The sequence below is a fragment of the Neopsephotus bourkii genome, unplaced genomic scaffold (genome assembly GCF_033783945.1).
Source record: "Neopsephotus bourkii isolate Nb327-2 ecotype Australia unplaced genomic scaffold, CSIRO-AGI_Nbou_v1 NB_1279, whole genome shotgun sequence".
Lineage (NCBI taxonomy): Eukaryota > Metazoa > Chordata > Aves > Psittaciformes > Psittacidae > Neopsephotus > Neopsephotus bourkii.
Window position 1 is genome coordinate 2,575,317 of NW_026901764.1, and position 17,688 is coordinate 2,593,004.

The following is a 17,688-nucleotide window of genomic DNA, read 5'->3' on the forward strand; positions in this document are numbered from 1 at the left end:
AAGAGCCCACAAAAACTGTTCACCTTAAATGCTCTTAAAATCCTGTTTCTTAAATAGTTTATATGTGGTTACTTAAAGAAGCCATTCAAGAACTACTTAAAGAAGTAGTAATGTTTCTTAGGAACTCACCGTCTCACTCAAAAGGAATGATCTTTAGACAGGCTAATTAATGCATATTAGAAATCTTAAATTCAAAGTAAATCCCACTATCTTTCTGTTAACCAAGGTTAGCTTATGTCTCCCTTCCAGGAGTACACCATCTGAACAACCTGGTGTTAAACAGGAGAAACTGTTAGTACCTTAAATTACAGCAGCACTTCAACATCCCTTCAAATTATTATAAGTTTTAAATCTAATCCCCTGGCAATGTTTTTGCAATCATCTTGCCAATTATGCTCAGCATTTGGCGATGTCATGATGCAGAAGCACTGCTGGACTCTGATGAAGTTTTTTCCTCGATGGCATACTGTGACTTCCTTGTCTGTCATCTTACTGCTGTTTAAGTCCTTGAAAGATTCAGATGAATGCGGCTGAGTGAGGTTTCTCAATTCATAGGTATTTTTCTATTCTTCCATTGTCCCAAAGGTAGTGAAGGATAAACCTGTTTGGGGGTGTGTGTGGGGTGGTTCAGCTGTAATCATGTATCAATCTCCTCTCTAGGGTATCTTCATGAGATGGTCGGTGTACATACTAATGGGCTGAGACAATGAGCTCTGCCAAAGCCCACACATTATGGCTCTAAGTCTTCTTCAGCTTCATTATGCTATTCGCTTTTGTAGCACGAAAAAAATCAATAGCATCTTTAGAATTAAATTTTTAACTCATTCTCAGTTAAATTTTTAATGATACTCCTCTTTTAGGTTCATCAGGATGTAAAGGGAGTGCAAATCACTTCAAAGTAATCCAGACACTTATTTTCCACATCATTAGCCTTTTTTTTTTTTAATCATACCATCACAAAAAGCATAACAGCCCTTAATCATTAAGCCTAATAAATTTCAAAGGGTGTTCTCTCTTCTTTTTAACAATCCTTGGAGAGGTGATTCTTGTCTAAGCTTGGTAAGAAGTTTGCTTCAGCATTGCCAGAAAATTGATAATCCAATCAACAATATTTTTACACTCAAATGGCTTCTTCTAATAGTAGCCAGTTCTAGCAAAGTTACTGATTTCAAATAAAGCAGTAGAGGTGATAGGCATACAGCATTGAATGTTTCTCACAAAGAACAACTACACATTTAAAAGTAAAATCTTAAAAGTTTAATGAATGAACATTTTCCCATTAAGTATAAAACATCTTCCAGCTATAAAAACATCTCCTTAAAGTTCAGTGACCTCTAAAGATTTTAATGCGCAGATTTAAAACAACCTTCTCAGAGACAATGGGAGAAAAAAGATGACAAACACTCCTGAAGCATATCTTGTGATGTTGGTAAGTTAATGGCACACATCACTTCTAGTGAGAGAAGAATGAACACTTATGTCTTTCAACATGCAAAAGTGTTCTGTTCTCAGGGAGACTGAGAATTAAGCAAGCAATTTGGTTTGATTTATATCACATTAACCTCTCAGTTACTCTTGCCATGAATTACTGTCATGTGATTTTTGTCTCAAACACTGATAGCTATTTTACATAAAACTAAATAAAACGGACACTACAAAGCTATTCGGAAGCACACACGTAAGTCACTCGAAGCAAATATCATTTAGGATGATGCAAGTTCTCAGCAGTTAGGTAATTAGCCTGAATGTCATTTAATAAAAGCAGTTACAAAAACCACAAAAACTGAGGGTGCACTTTTCAAGTAACTTAAGTAAAAAAGGAGTTCTAAACATGTTTGAGAATTCAGAAGCAAACTTATAGCTTATTATGAAGAATCCCTCTTGAATCAATATTAAACTTTACAATATCAATAACGTAAGTTAACTGAGGGAAAGACAGAAGAAAAGAAAGGTAAAATAGTTAACTACCTGAATGTAGTCGACTGGATTCTTTCCTTCTCCCTCTTCAGAAACAAGTGCTTTGCCTTGCTCTCTCAGGTACGAGCTCATGCACTCACACATTGTCTTCAGACCATTTGGCACACGGCTAAACAACTTGTACATACAAGCAAGGTCTGGAAACAAGGATATTATGCAGGACACTCTGTTATACTTCTGCAACTGACTCATAGAAAACACAGCAACAAAAGTTCATCCACTTGAGCCACAAAAGTAGCCCAAAACAGCTCAGGCACTAGAATCTTCTTTCCTTCATTCCTGACAACATGATGACCACAGAAGTCAGAAATTCAACCCAAAGACTGCATTCAGTTATTCTAGGTTGTCTGCAGCAAGGAATGTGTTATTGCTGATACCCTGGCCAGCAGAAGTCGATGCTTGTACTAAAGGACAGCACACTTCAAGCTTCAGTAATATTATGTTTTCCAGTGGTATGTAAGAATGCAGCTTCCAAGACTAAAAGTCAAATACTGCATTAAAAGTTGTGTCAAAATCTAAGGTAAAGCAAACAGATGCTTGTATCTGTATTAAAAGCAAAAACTGGTAAAAATTTGAGTTTAATTGATATTTGTCTTCAAGTCAGCCATATAATTTTACACTACTTTGTTTCATCTGTCTAAAATCATGAGAAGTTAGGTTAAACACAACTTTCCAAAAGAGAATCATCTTTGTGCGTTTATGTGAAATCTTGTCTTCACAATGCAGGAAGTATTTTCTCTCAAGTATTTAACTAAATCAAACCAAGGTTATAAAAGTTAAACTAATCCCTCTAACTTAAGAATACCGTTCAATATCCTTGTACCTTTACCCTGAAGGCTACCTTAACTAGATATTAAAGAAAAAGAATGTTAAATATAGTATCATCACTTTCCTTTCCAATATAGTAATTCTTTTTTCTTCCAGCCAAGAAATTTGCTCACTCTGTCACTACCACTTTGTGAAGCTGCTTTAACGAACAAAGGCCATTACTCTAAGCAGCAAGTCTGTTCCCCATTCTCAGGGCTTTAGCGTGAGCACCAGTTTCTAAATATAGATACTACAATCACTCTCTTCATTATGCTGCTTTCGAAACTTATGCTCTATTTTTTTCCATAGTAACTTTCATTCAGTCATTCTGTCCCACATTAACCTCTATCAGGAAAATCAAACCAAGCCGAGTCCTTCTTTTTCAACCACTTCAATAAGCTGCTACATACCCTTTAAAAACAGCCAACTTTTTCTCTGCAGCAAAGCCCCTTCCCCAAGAATTGGTCCCACAATACTTCTATTAAGTAAATCATTTACACTAGTACTTTTTAAATAACTGCCTACGGGCCAAAAAACTTCCACGCATTTTGACAGCTGCATTCTAGAGGACTGAAAGTAAAAAAATGGCTCATGGAAAACCAGTAGCAAAGACTATTACCATAAATTTGTACTTTTCTTAAAGAGATACCTGGCTTACCTGTGTCTGCAACTAAATAGAAACAGGTTATACATACGGGCTGTGTTTTAATAGCCCTCCAAGTCTCTGAAGATTCTCAGATATTTGTGAAACGGAGCCACCAAAGTGTTTTTACAGTTACACAGGAACACAACTTTTAAGATTGATTTATCCTAAGTTTAAAAGCAGTAAGAAGTATCGTATTTCTGTCTCACACACGATGCAGTCTTACCTTCTGTCTTCCCATTTTTCAGCATATGAACAAGCCCAGAGTTCTCCATTTCCACTATGGTTTTCATATGCTTCGAAATAAGCTCCCTCTCAACAACTTTCACAATTGGTTCTTCTGTTGATTTATCCAGACAGTGCATCACCCGTTCTATTTCTTCATTAATTCTAGCTTCTACTTTCTTTATATATACAGAAGCACTGTTTTCAGCTAAAAATTTTTGACTTTCCATCTGCAATTAACACAAATTAATACTTTAGGCTTCTTTTTAAAAGCAGAAAAGGAAATGTACTATTTATTTCAGATCAGCATTTATAAACAAGTTGGAATCAAACAGCATGCCCAAGAAATGAGATCATCATACCCCCAAGATTTATATACATGTTTATCACATAATAAAGGTTCTATTATGCTGTGTTGCATACACAAGGGGGTACATGCAATATGAACGTAGTATTTTTCATAATAAAACAACCTAAGCCAACTTAGCTTCCAGTTACCAACTACAGTTTTAGCTACATGTTCAAAGAAAACAGAAGGATGGGGAGAGGGAAAAGGCAAAAATTCCTTTCAAATACCAGTTTATGGCATATTTATGAGTTGTGTGGATCAACAATTCTTATTCTCATTAGTGATTAATGCTGAGAACATTATTCCATGTCAAACCATTATTATCCACACTGGTCAGCATAGTCTTTCAGACGAAAGATAACTTTTTCCAAAACAGAGCAAAAAATAAAGCTTAAATAAAACTAATCATGTTCTTTGCGGGGGGGGGGGGTTGGACTAGATGACCTCTGAAGGCCCCTTCCAAACTATTCTATGATTCTCTTCATTTTATGCAGCAACAAAGAAAAACAGAATATAATGACTTCTAAGTCGTGTAACATATGTTTCTGATTTTCAAATAAAGCTGGAGATAAGAGGATATGACAGTAGATCCTGCATAAGAATTGGGAGTCTGACAAATCATCTTATCTAGATAACATGCTTTTACAATTTCTATCAGTTTCCAACAATAGATGGAAATGCAACCACCATTCAACTGGCTTTTTTCTCCAAAACTACCTCACAAAAAATCCTCACGAAATATTTAAAATGTGTTATTCAGTAGCTGGTCAACAAAAGGACAGCCATCTGGATTAACTGAATTCCTCCATTCACTTTATTTTATTACAAAAAATGAACCCACAAATACAGAAACCATGAAGGAAACAAAGCTTCCTCAAAGGCAGTTTGGCAGGTAGTCTCCCCTTTCAATTCCCAGCCTGAAACAGTTTGAACCTTTCATGCCACTTGTGTTTCAAAAAGACTGTGGCTGCAATGCAGAGATAGACTAAGCTGCATGAAATAGCCCAAAGCAGGCACAAGATTGGCATGATAATTACTTTACACTTTATTGGCATAAGTAGGTCTGAACTATGTTCAAATTATGGTAATTCTGTAAAATTTGTGTTACTTTTTCCAAAGTTTGTTATTTTCTTTCTCATTTCGCTTAATGGTGATGGATATACTTATAAGCAGCAATTACTTAAAAGTACAACCAATTCTCACAATTCCAGACAGTTTTGATGACATTCCAAACAATATTACAACATTGCTGTACCTGAAAAAATTCTGCTGACATTTCCAAAAATGGAGCCTCAAAGTCTTCTTCATAGACTGACCTTCCTTCAAGACCTAGAATCATTAACATCTGGCAAGCATTTCTTATTGCGCCTCTGCCAAAAAGTAAGTTGTTAACAACTTGAGAAATCTACATGCTTGTAAAACAGGGTACATAGCAGAATAACAACTCAGAATAAAATACAAACTTCAGTCAAATATAGTAACAGCAAGGCCATCCTGAATCTGTATGGTACATGACAGGATTTCAAAAACAGTACAGGAACAAGATTGGCTGGTTTTGTTCTAAACTAAGAAGCTGACAATGTTCATTAAATATTTTAAACACTGGGAAGCAGGTCTCAAGTTTTATTAACTTGGAAAACTATTAAGTATATTTCAACAGACAAGAAAATAACAAGTATATTACTTCAAAGAAAACTGCACACATAGGTTGGAATTGAGCAATTCAAAACAATTGCACAGATGGAAGGTACTGTGCAAAGTTTGGGGGTTTGGGCTGGTTGAAAAAAACCCCAACCAACCAAATCAAAAAACCCAAAAACCCAAACCCCACATCACACAAAAAAAGCCAATCCCAAACAAGCCACAAAATAAAAATGTATCAGCAAATTAAATATTTGGTTAGGCACAGAAACACATCAATAAAATGTGAAAACAAAAGAATTGCATCCAGGAAAAAATTCCACTTTCTGGCAGTAGGGGACAATACACAGCTGTTGCCAAGGAGTATTTTTCTCTTCATAAATAGTGTGTTGGGCAATCTCAGTCCCAGAACTGCAGCCAAAGTAGCATGGAGTTTATGTATCTCCACACCCAACAGCTGCTCTGAAACTAGAGAAGCGCAAGAAAACTTGCAAATTCAAAGTTACTCCAGTTGCAGTATGTGCAGTGTGTGGCATAAAACTTCGCGTCTACTAAACTGGCTGGAGAACGCAATAACAAATTTGAAAGCTCAGAGATGTAAGTGAACTACCAAAACTAGATCGGTCAAAACATGAGTAAGAAATATGAAGAAGAAAAAAGAGCCCAACAAACAAACAAACCAAAACAAAACATCCCCACCCCCAAACACAACCAAGAAACAAACCCACAACCAAAGTAATACCAACCTTCCCCTCTGCCCAAAACACACACACACACACACAAAGGTACAAGAAAATTAAGCCATCTCTCACTACAGAGGAGATAGAGTGTAGCAAGAGGCAGAGAACTGTCAATACTCAGCTTTGTAACAAATGCCCTGGCACAAAGCAGTAACGGAGAGATTTAATTGAAGTCTTAATAAAAAACACAAGGTAAGTATTAAAAAAAAAGTATTCACAAGCTTCTCTATTTACCATTAAGCTAAACCTTAATGTACAAATAAATACATTATTCCAGGTTCCAAAAAAATTTTTACTTGCAATCAGGAATGCAGCTTTAAGTAATTATTTGTGTACATTCATGATTCACTCTTAAAAAAATGACAGGCATTATTTACAACAAATGACAGTCACAGACATCTTACCTGTCTACAACTTCTCCTTTCCTTTCCCTTGCGATCATATCCAGCAGCGTTTGCCGCAGGTGATCCCTAATGCAGCCATAGCGTACAACCTGATCTCGAAAAATAATCAAGCCCAAATTGTAGACATTCTCCACATTATTTTGTTGCACATACACACGGTCCTACAAAGCAAACATACAGGAATCAAATTAAAAATTCAGTACACCCATGCTATTCAATTGCAAGAGATTGGTCATATTTCCGCTGTAGAAAGGACCAAATTAATCTTCTCCTCTTTTGCCATAAAATGAAATTATGAATACCCTCAAATTCAGAATCAGTCCCATTTTCCAAAACTTCACTTACACAGAAAGTCTACTTTGCTGAATGCTGTACACACAGTATTTATGACTCAAGCATGCCAGGACCATCTACAGCCTTGACACTTTTTAGTCTGTGGGCAGGGGAATCTCCAAACACCGACAAAATTCATGGCACAGCCTGAAAGTATCGCAGAATCATCGAACGAGATAATGGTTTTGGTTGGAAAGGACCTTAAAGATCATCTAGTTCCAACCCCCTGCCATAAAAGCAGGGACAACTTCCACTAGACCAGGTTGCTCAAAGCCCCATTCAAGCTGACCTTGAACACTGCCAGGGACAGGGCAGCCACAACTTCTCTGGGAAGCCTGTGCCAGTGTCTCATTACCCTCATAGTAAAGAACTTCTTGCTAATGTCTAATCTAATTATACCCTCTTTCAGTTTAAAGCCATTCCCTCGTCCTGTGGGCCCTTGTGAAAAGTCTCCCCACATTTCTTGTAGGCCCCTTTAGGTACTGAAAGGCTACCCTGAGATCTCCTCAGAGCCTTCTCTTCTCCAAGCTGAACAAGCCCAACTCTCAGCCTGCCTTCATAGAAGAGGTACTTCGGCCCTCTGATCATCTTCATGGCCTCCTCTGGACTTACTCAAGCAGGTCCATGTCCCTCTTGTGTTGGAGACCCCAGAGCTGAATTCAGTACTCCAGGTGGGGTGGTTTTAGTTATCTACTCAAGAGATTTTACCTTTATTTATTCATTATTTACTTTATTATTTACTTTTACCTACTCAAACCACTTCCATCCACCCCTTTTTGTTCTTTGAGAAAAAATAAGTCACTTCCACCATTTCCCATGCATCTTCCTACCACGCCCTTTCAGGCAGAAAGTTCCCCCTCAATATTCAGTGAAATTTCCTGAAACAGCAACATTAGGTGAGCAAAAGAAAAAGCAAAGCCCAAATGAGAATAGTTACAGTCAAAATGTTTATAAATTGTTATTGTAAAATTGTACATAAGGACTTCTGCTGCACCCCTCCCCCCCAAAATTCACTTTTGTTCAACTTGAGCAAGTATCTTGAAACTATCTTGTTTCCTTAAAATCTCACACATACAGCCCCCCCCCAAAAAAAAGAAGGCAGCAAAGAATGAACAATTTTTGTGTATCTATATGGGTTTAAATTCTATCTCCCTATATAATCTTAGAATATACAAACAATCAAGCTTCTCATCTGCTACCCCTATACTATCTACATTTACAAATTGAGAATGGTCCTCAGAACAGTGTTCCAAGTCTGTATAACCGAAAAACCATCATCCAGAGTGGACTGAGACACTGCTGAGGAGACACCCTGAGTTTCTTACTGCTGCTTCCAGAAATGTTCAAAAAATTCGTCTCCCCTTTTCTGTTCCTCTTTCCCAACTTACCAACTCTCTAGAAAAGGAAAATTATTAATAAAGTTAGTAGCAGACAGAAAATCAGTGTATTCACTTAATATCCAGTAGTGCTGTACCAGGTAAGCCCATTTAAAACAACATTAAGAACAGAAATTTTATTTTACAAACTATTTCTGACATGAACAATGATTACTTTTTCATTTCTGTCAGGACATAATCCATTCTTCTAATGTAATAGCTTGGGTAACTACTAAAAATACTGCTTTACTACCACTTAAGCCTCAGGATTATTGTATTAGAGAAAGTTAAGGGGTTTGTACAGCTCACAGATCTGTGATAAGGTTTTATGAATATTTATACAGCTATAAACAAAAAAACCCCACAAATTCTATAAAGAATGGAGGTCAATGTTCAAAATGGAATATAATGTTTGAAATAGAGTATAAAAACTGGCTTCTTCACTAGTTCCATCAATTCTTAAGTGCTTTACCACACTCAGAATTAAAGTGTAAAGTTACTCAAACACCTAGAGAACAAAGCTATTAAAAAAAGATTATGCTCCAGAGTATTAAAAAAAATACGAATTTTAAGTTTTTATAAATTCTGCAATTAGATACCCCCCCAAACAACAACCCATAAGGAACTGACACCACACCCTTACTACTGCAGCAGCTGAATTTACATGGCAAAATTATTCATATACTAATTATATGCGAGATTGCCAGCTGATGACCAAAGGAATGCAAAATACTGTGTTCATGACTGATTTCCTACTCACTCCTTTCAGACATACAGCACTTCATTTAAATGAAAAACCAAGATGGGAACAGGTCAAATGTGCCTACTCTGTGGCTCATGAAGCAAGCTCAGTTCTGCCTCAAAGGGAAAAGTTTAGTAATTGGTCTAATGAAGTCACTTTAATAACACATAGTACTCTAGATCTCTGGAATACGCTATCCTATTTTTTTCTGTTATTTAGAAAGAATTATTTATTTCACTCCCTTATTCACACACTTGCCCCAAGAACAGAAAGAAATATGATTCTAAATAAAGACGAGGTTAAAGTACACTTTCAAAGAGATGAAAGAGAAAATTAAAAAGTAGTGTCTAATATGACTTGAGAATATACACATTATTATCAAAGAATATTCAGGCTTCTGAAGAACACGCAGCAGGGTACCAAAATGAATCAAAGCCATGGCCCTGACTCACCTGCACAGCTTCTGTTGTGGCACTGCTAAATGTTGCCACTATGAAATAGTAACTGCACTAGAAATTTGTCTCAGTGTAACAGCAACACCGCTTTAGAAAGCCAGACGGCTCTACAATACCCAAATCACAGTAGCAGCATTAATGTTTCTGATACTGCCGATTTGCTTACTCTTGGTAACAAAGCGCTTTTACTGTTTACTGGAAGCTCTCCCAACCTAAAAAAAAAAAAAAAAAAGAAAAAAAAAAAAAGTAGTCTTCGAGACAGGAAGCCCCATTTGGGAACAGGTTTGACTGACAAGATTACATGCTACCAAACAGCAATCACTTCCTGCAGGGAGAAGCAGCAGGTACTTAAGGTAAGAGTAACTCTCAGGAGACAAGGGTGGAGTTTCAGAGAGCAATTATTCATGAACTACAGTGCTGCTTACACTGCAGAATAATTCTGAATCCAAATAAACCAAGTTACCTACTGTTAAGTATCACCAGCCACATTTTGCCCATCTCTGCATAGATGCACCTGGATGATGTAGCCTTCAGACACCATTGTGTGTATATAGATACAGATATATACACAGAGAGAGAGCGAGCGAAAGGTCCTTTGATCTTAGTTCTCAAAATAAAAACAACACTCTCCTTACTACCTTGTGCATAAGCCATGAACAATAAGAGTCATATGCCCTAAGGTCAAAACTCACATTGCAGATCTGTGAGCACCAGCTTAAATCAAGACACCAGCTTTGTGCACTTCACAGGCAAGAAGAGAATGCTCTGCCCTCTGCAAAACACACAGCTGTGTTCATAACAGTAATTGTTCACTTCTGACACTGCTTAACTGGCACTACCCACATGCCAATAACGCAGCCAGGGGTGTGTGACTGCTGTGCTTGCATATCTGAAATTACTTTAAATTTATTAAGTACAAATAGTAAAGAAAGGACACCACAGAATCCAGTTTAGCCCAGTTTCCCCAAAACATTCCAAAAATACACTTACGCAGCTTGAAGAGAAGACCGAACAACTGAGCTTCCACTGCTCCTATTACATACAGTAGCTAAATAAAAACTACTTTAGGTATGCTTACCTATGCTGCAGCCAAAAGTGAGACTGAATTTCAGATATGCCCAAGTGCAGTACATTATTACTTCACTACTTCAACATGTCTTAGTACATGGCTTGACTCACTGAAGACGCTACTTAGGACACGACTTCACTGCTTTGGTACCTCACTGCTTGCTACGTAGTGCCATGAATTTACAGAGATCTATTCCGGCACTGATTCCTGTAGCCTAAATATGTAAAACAGAAGGAGGAGAGCTAGTGCACGTACCCTACAAAATACAGTGGAACCATGTAAACTTCAATTGTGGAAACTGGAATGTCTCAAGAAAGTTGGATTTGGCTTTACTGTGCAATTCGAGGTTGCAAAACCTTACAGTGGAAGTGCAACAGACCTGAAACCAAGCAGACTCTTACCAGACAGTAACCATGACACAAGAGAAGACAATATGCTTAAAAATGCAGCTATGGGGCAAGCTTTACGAGTGTTGTGCATGTAAAACAAAATCCTGTCACAAACCCCAGACAGCACATAACAATGCACAAACCCCAAGTGTACAAAACATATACCTTTCTAAAAAAACATCTATTTGAATTAGTTGTAATTTAGAAGTGGCAAAATTAAACAGAGTGAAAATTAAGGTGAAAAGGTATTTGTTTTGACTTAGATCATACAGGAGCTAATGGGTGAAAAACTTGAAAACATACACGGCATTAAACCAGATGTAGTTTAAAATGTACGCTCTTACATTCTTCAGCCTAGCGATTGTAAGATCAGAATTCAAGAGGACGCTAAATGTTCACTAATGTCAGACTGTGGTTTGTTGGGTACCTAATGGGTACGTTTCCTGAAACCAACGGGTAAGGAATTAGAACAGCCTACAAGATACGAGGACAAGGACTGGGTTATCTTTTATTTATAAACATTATATAACTGAATATACTTCTGGTGGAACACAAGCATATCAATTAACAGTGCCTGGTGACTGAGTTTACAGTGTTTGGTTTTCTTAAAATACTTTAAATGTAAGTTATATTAGCTGCACTTGAATAAAAAAGTATAAACAATGTCTGACAAGCGTATCACTATAAAACTACATCTGATTTAGACTCAAAGTAATAAAAAAGAACAAATCATTCCTTATTTTATGAAGTTCTTGAAAATTGTTTCGTTGAAGAGCAGTCAGGTCTCATCTTTGACAGATGTTCCCTGCTTTATAATTTTGTGATACTAGCAGCTTTTTCAAGCTTTTTGAACGAACACATACTAAGACTAGAAGTTTCCTGCTCTTAGTCTCTTTCCAATGAGCAGAAACACCTTTGACTCAACAGGACACCCTAGTGACAAAGCTGAAACTTCAAATTTTTGAGACTAGTCTTGTTTTAAACCATAGCTTATATTTTAATCTGTAAAAAAAAAGCATGTGTTTTCTAATGACGATTTGTATTATGCACTCCAAGTCAAAGAAAAGAGGGAGTCTGGCCATTCTCAGTTCCTTGCGTTAGACAGTTCTAATAAAGATCCAATTTATAATCATAAACCCCACGTTACATTATGTTTAACAGACATCAGTGCTCCTAAAGTTTGACAACTTTATACAATCATTCTGAAATAAAAAATTACTATATTTTTACTTTTACACTATACATTTTATTGTGGATCCCTCTTTTCTCTTTCTTTGGGTCTCATTTTGGTACAAGTAGAGGTCTCAACTGCACACTCACTTGAAACTAGGAACTGTCAAACAGCTCACGAAAGACTATATATTCAAATTTCTTTGGTTTTTATTCTGTTCTGCATCTAAATTATAAATACAGTGAAGTCCAATTTACACTTGCACAAATGTTGCAGGTCTCCATCTTCTGGAATTTCAATGGCAAAAGAGAAGACTGTCCTAACTGCACTTGCAAGCTTCAAACAAAAGACATTGCTCTCCTGAGGAAAAAAAAAAAACAACTTAGGAAATAGGTCTCATCTCCCCCCAAAATTGCTAACTGAAGCATGTAACCCTTCCCCAAAGGGAACGCTTCGTCCTCAATATTCTGGTCAATACACAAAAAAAAAACCCAAATAAAACAGGAATAGCTGGTAAGACAGCTTTCTCTGACCCTGCCTGAAGGGTCAAAGATTTACTGAATTCAAGAGCAACAGATAATACTGCATTATCCTCTCTGACCACCTACATACCTTGAAGCATCCAGCCCTTTCTATACTGAAACAATACACAGTATATGGCTAAAACGTATCAGTTTTATGTATATGGCTAAAACATAATCAGCTACTCCCTTAAAAAGCTCTGAATTCCATGTCTTCATGTCTCTGAAAATTTACCACTAGCTTTGGTGAACATTATTCTAATCATTAGCTACTCTTGACTTTGTCCAGATGCACCTAGCAGCAACTGATTTGTATTTGTCCTGTAGAGGACATATTAGTGATTCCAGGATTTCTCATAGTAAAAATCGTACATCTTCAAAATGAGAATTTCTCAATCTTTCTTTTTCCAAGATAAGACACACAGATCATTAACTATCACTGAAGGCGTGTTGTCCAGTTCTCTATCTTTAGATATGTGGCCTTTTCCCAACTTAAAAAAAAAAAACCACACCAAAACTCAACCACCCAAACACAACACCCAAACAAAACCACTCCTCCCTCCAAAAAGCCCACCAAAACCAAACCACCAAAACCAAACCCCACAGCACAAAAGCCAGTAAATCCATTAAAAAAAAATAATTAAAATTTAAACTGTATGGCTTCAACAATTACTCTTTCAAATTCCTCAGCTTCTAGTAGCTTTTTAACCAAGCAGGATTTCACAGCTAATACAAAGAAGTTCAATGTTATAGCATGAAAACTTTCAGAGCTACAAGATCTTAACATCAGCTGCAGCAGGTAAGAGTACAATCTCAGATCACCACCTTTTTTTTGACAAATAAAAAGAAAGCATTACCTGACCTTCACTGCCTTAATACTGCATGAAGTGCTACCTTCAGCATGACACTTCAGAAAACAAGATTTTACATAAAACCAAACAAACCACAGTATTTCAACACATATTTCTTTTCCTTCCTGAAGGTAAAGCCTTTGGCTAGAAGCTATGCAAAAATATACTCTCCTGCATCCTCTGAACATGCCCACCACTCTGGCAATTTAAACATATACCAACTACCTAAAGCATAAAACAATCCAGACACAAAAATCTAAGGCACTCTCTCTCAAAAAAGACCTTTTCTATTAGCTATTAAGCAAGGAATGCTTTTCTTTTTTCTTTTAGAACTAAAAACTATGTATAGTGCTTAATACTGTACCCAAGCTGTAGATGAATAGCAAAGGATTAAATTAAAATTCAACATTCAAGGACACAGACTGTACCTAAGCAAAGTTACCCTTTTCAAACCCTTAAGCTTAAAGAACTGTATTGTAAGTTTCAGGACATGTTACACCATACTTCCCACAGTAAGAAAGCACCACATGCAAATAACCATCTATAACTTGCCAGAATGGGTCTGACATTTTTAAAGAATTGCGAATTCCAACCACTTTTCAGGTGTATTTTTCAAGTGATAATGAGATAACCTGAAAGAAGAATCCAATTATAATTTATCACACACCTGTAATAAGTCTTGCATGCACACAGCAAATTCAAAACAAGGAACAGACAGTCTTGGGAACAAGACAACAAGACCATTAAGGATGCCTTGGTTTTTTACCCCTGCAGCTCATCTACTCATTTTTGACAAGAGACAATTTACTGCATCAAGTTAAAGGTGTGAAAAAGCAGAATACCCACCATATACATCAGAATGTCTCTAATCATCACCATTGCTGTTTGATGATCATTCCATGCTTGATTTAGTGTTTGTAGAAAGTTGTTATTCAAGGAGTTTAAAACATCTTCTCGCACCTGAAGCAAAAAAAAAAAAAAGAAAAAAAGAAAGCAGCACATTGTCATAAACCCAAGTCAGTTTCTCCTGCACCACCTGTATTTCAACAAGCTTTGCTTGAAAAAGAAAAAAAAAAATAAAATCTTGCTCCTCTATGAACTTGAACATTCCAAACAAATTCTTGCATTTCCTGGAGGCTGACCATCCCTACTTTGTACTTCACTTCTGTGGAAAAATAAGACTTCACACAAGTAAGAAAAAACAGGCTAGAAACAAGAGCAACAAAATAAACATGGATACTACATTTCAAGGGAATACCTGAAAGCTCTAATGTTAAAAATATTTTCTACAACTCCTCAGATGTTTCATTTCCTGCACTATAGTGTGCCCATTAATGTTAATGTTACTACCACAAGTAACCTCAGATTATTGGGTAGTACTGGTGAATGTTAAAACAAAAGTACAGGTGGAAAACTGGCCATGATGACATTTAGAAAGACATGCTGAGACAGCATAAAGTTACAGCAAACAACAGTTCTGAAAGGAAATAATCACTTGGTAAAGACCAGTCTCTTACACTAATAGTCTCTAATTGCCAACAACAAGACTCCATACTACAAACTAAAGTCATCATTTTACAAATGTGTGTGTTAGTTGATTCATTTGTCCCAACAATTTCAGGCTTTATTCTTTTTGACACTACTACTCCTCACTCATAAAAATAGAGAACATTCAGTTCCATATATTGATTTTCATGCAGTAGGCATATACAACAGTGCTCAAGCTTTAAACACATGTAAAAGAGAAACCTGAGGGATGTAAAAAAGAAAAATATTCCAGAGTTTCAGTGTGTCAACTGACTTCTGACACAACTTGCAGAATACATCCTGTCTTTTTTGTAATGGAACAGAACATATTTTTACATTTACAGATTTGCATTTATACTTGTGTGATATAGTACAGAGCATTCAAAGAGCAAAACAAAACACACATGACAAGCAGCCACAAGCTGCACCAACATCAGACACAACCATCTGACAGACTTCATTCTGTCATTTAATTTTTACAATGTTATTAGGCAAAAACAACAGTCTGCCACACTACTATATATATTCCATAAACTTAGATGAACCAGAAACATAGCATAGCATACCATACAAACATAATGGTCTCTGGAGAAGCTGTGGAAACTTATACCTGTAATATTCACCTTTTCATTGAATCTAGGTAATACAGATATGTTTGTAGGTTGTTCAAAGCTCTGCAAAATCTTCAGACACCTACTCCCAAAACCTGAGCAAGGCCCCTCCTGCTTACTTTTGGAAAACACAGTATGAAAGTGTAAGTCACAGTGCCATTCCTTATGATAGTGATTATTATTTACCCTTGGGTTTCCCAAAGGTGTGCTCTGTTGTCACCCAATCTATGTAGGTTTTAGCTAAAATGTAAATACGCATTAAAAACTTCACCAACTGTGCTTGTAAAGAGTGTGCAAAATCTTCCAAAAGAGAAACAAGCATGGCATAGCTGCTTTCACTTCTTTAGTCAATATGGAAAAACACTGGAAACATTATTTGGTAGATCACCCACACTACTAAAATTTACCAAACCAAAACTAAATGCCTGTGTAGTTTACAAGCACAGATAACCAGGGTAGGGATTTTTTTTAAACAACACAGAGGCAGCATGCCTTTGTAACATCCATCTCAATAATCCTAACTAGACCAGCCAGTGCCAAATCACACACCAAACTGTAGCAAAAGGGGGTGCTTGCCACCAGGTAGCAATGACTACAAGCTTCGAAATAGAGGAATGCAGAGATCTGTACCCCCTCTGCTCCATATAGTATGCCATGAGGCTCTATGGAAATATATATTAAATCCAGGAATGGGTGCAGTACAACAAAACTACTCTAAAAGTCTCTCTGTGAAGCTTCTCAATGACGTTCTCCTACATTTACTTTAAGCTGCAGGCAGGTTTGGGAAGCTGTTCTTTCGGTTGCTACAAAAGTCAACCAAATTACTGCTTACAATAGCTGTGTAGTTAATGAGCACTGAACACATTCCTTCTATGGACCATGAATAAAGCAATAGTACAGGAAAACTAGTATAATGCACAAAACAGCCATGCAAAGGTGCAGTCAAACCCCTCTGGTGGAATAAACGACTTGTAATTAAAACCCCCTGGAAATCCACACTGTTCTACAGAGAAGGAAGCCCTTCCTTCAGAGACACAGCAGCTGCTCTTCCAAAGCCTTAGAAAATTTGAATCCCAAAGGATATTTTATCAGCAGAGTGCTACTTTCAACTATCTGAGCTTGAAGTGATTTCTATGACAATCTTTGCAGCTACGCAGTAAACTGGCAGGCACATCCAGCTTAAAAAGGACTGTTCATATACAGTCTCAAAAATAAACAACTTTGTAACATACATAAGGTCATCTTGTATTTGCAAGAATGAAATCTTGTACATAACTTCAGGCTCAACTCTTAAGGAAATATAGCATCCTCCCCCGCCAATCTCTGAAGAATTGGCATAAGCTTTCAATACCTTTAAATAACTCTCTGCTGAATGTACACAAAGCAGACTTATGGCCTTACGTTTTTTCCTCTTGCAGCGCCTAGCCTGACACAGCAACACAAATAGTTCAATTATGTAATTTCCACTACTAAGGACAACCAGCACCTCCTGTGTGCAACAGCAGTATAGAACAGCACTTGCTGAATCAAGGCCTCAAAATCTCAGAACTTCTATTAATGGAGTTTCCTCATCTTCTACAGAAGTCCAAGTAGTGCAAAAAACAGTATTCTAAAAATCTTACTGTCCCAACAGATTAACTTTACCAGAAATGTCTGCTCTCCCCTGCAGCTGTTATCCTTTTGCTGAAAGGAAAAAAAAACAACAAACCAACCACAACTGAAGAATATTGATGATTCTGAATTGCATTCACTACCTGGGAATTCCCTTGCATCTTTTTGCCCTCCATAAAATTGCAGACTTGCACAAGACTGTCTTAAAACATCATTAAGGAAAGATAAAGGCAGATAACACTTCAT

General features: G+C 36.9%; 1 protein-coding gene across 1 annotated transcript in view; it reads right to left on the reverse strand.

The window, feature by feature from the left end:
* Positions 1–17,688, reverse strand: part of CUL3 (cullin 3) — a 62,148-nt gene that overhangs the window by 17,117 nt on the left and 27,343 nt on the right. Inside the window, exons 3-7 of the mRNA XM_061365171.1 lie at positions 14,540–14,653; positions 6,787–6,947; positions 5,257–5,371; positions 3,654–3,882; positions 1,969–2,114 (exon numbers count right to left, since the gene is read on the reverse strand). Of these exons, the coding sequence (XP_061221155.1) occupies positions 1,969–2,114; positions 3,654–3,882; positions 5,257–5,371; positions 6,787–6,947; positions 14,540–14,653 (765 nt within the window). The remainder of the gene's footprint in view (positions 1–1,968; positions 2,115–3,653; positions 3,883–5,256; positions 5,372–6,786; positions 6,948–14,539; positions 14,654–17,688) is intronic.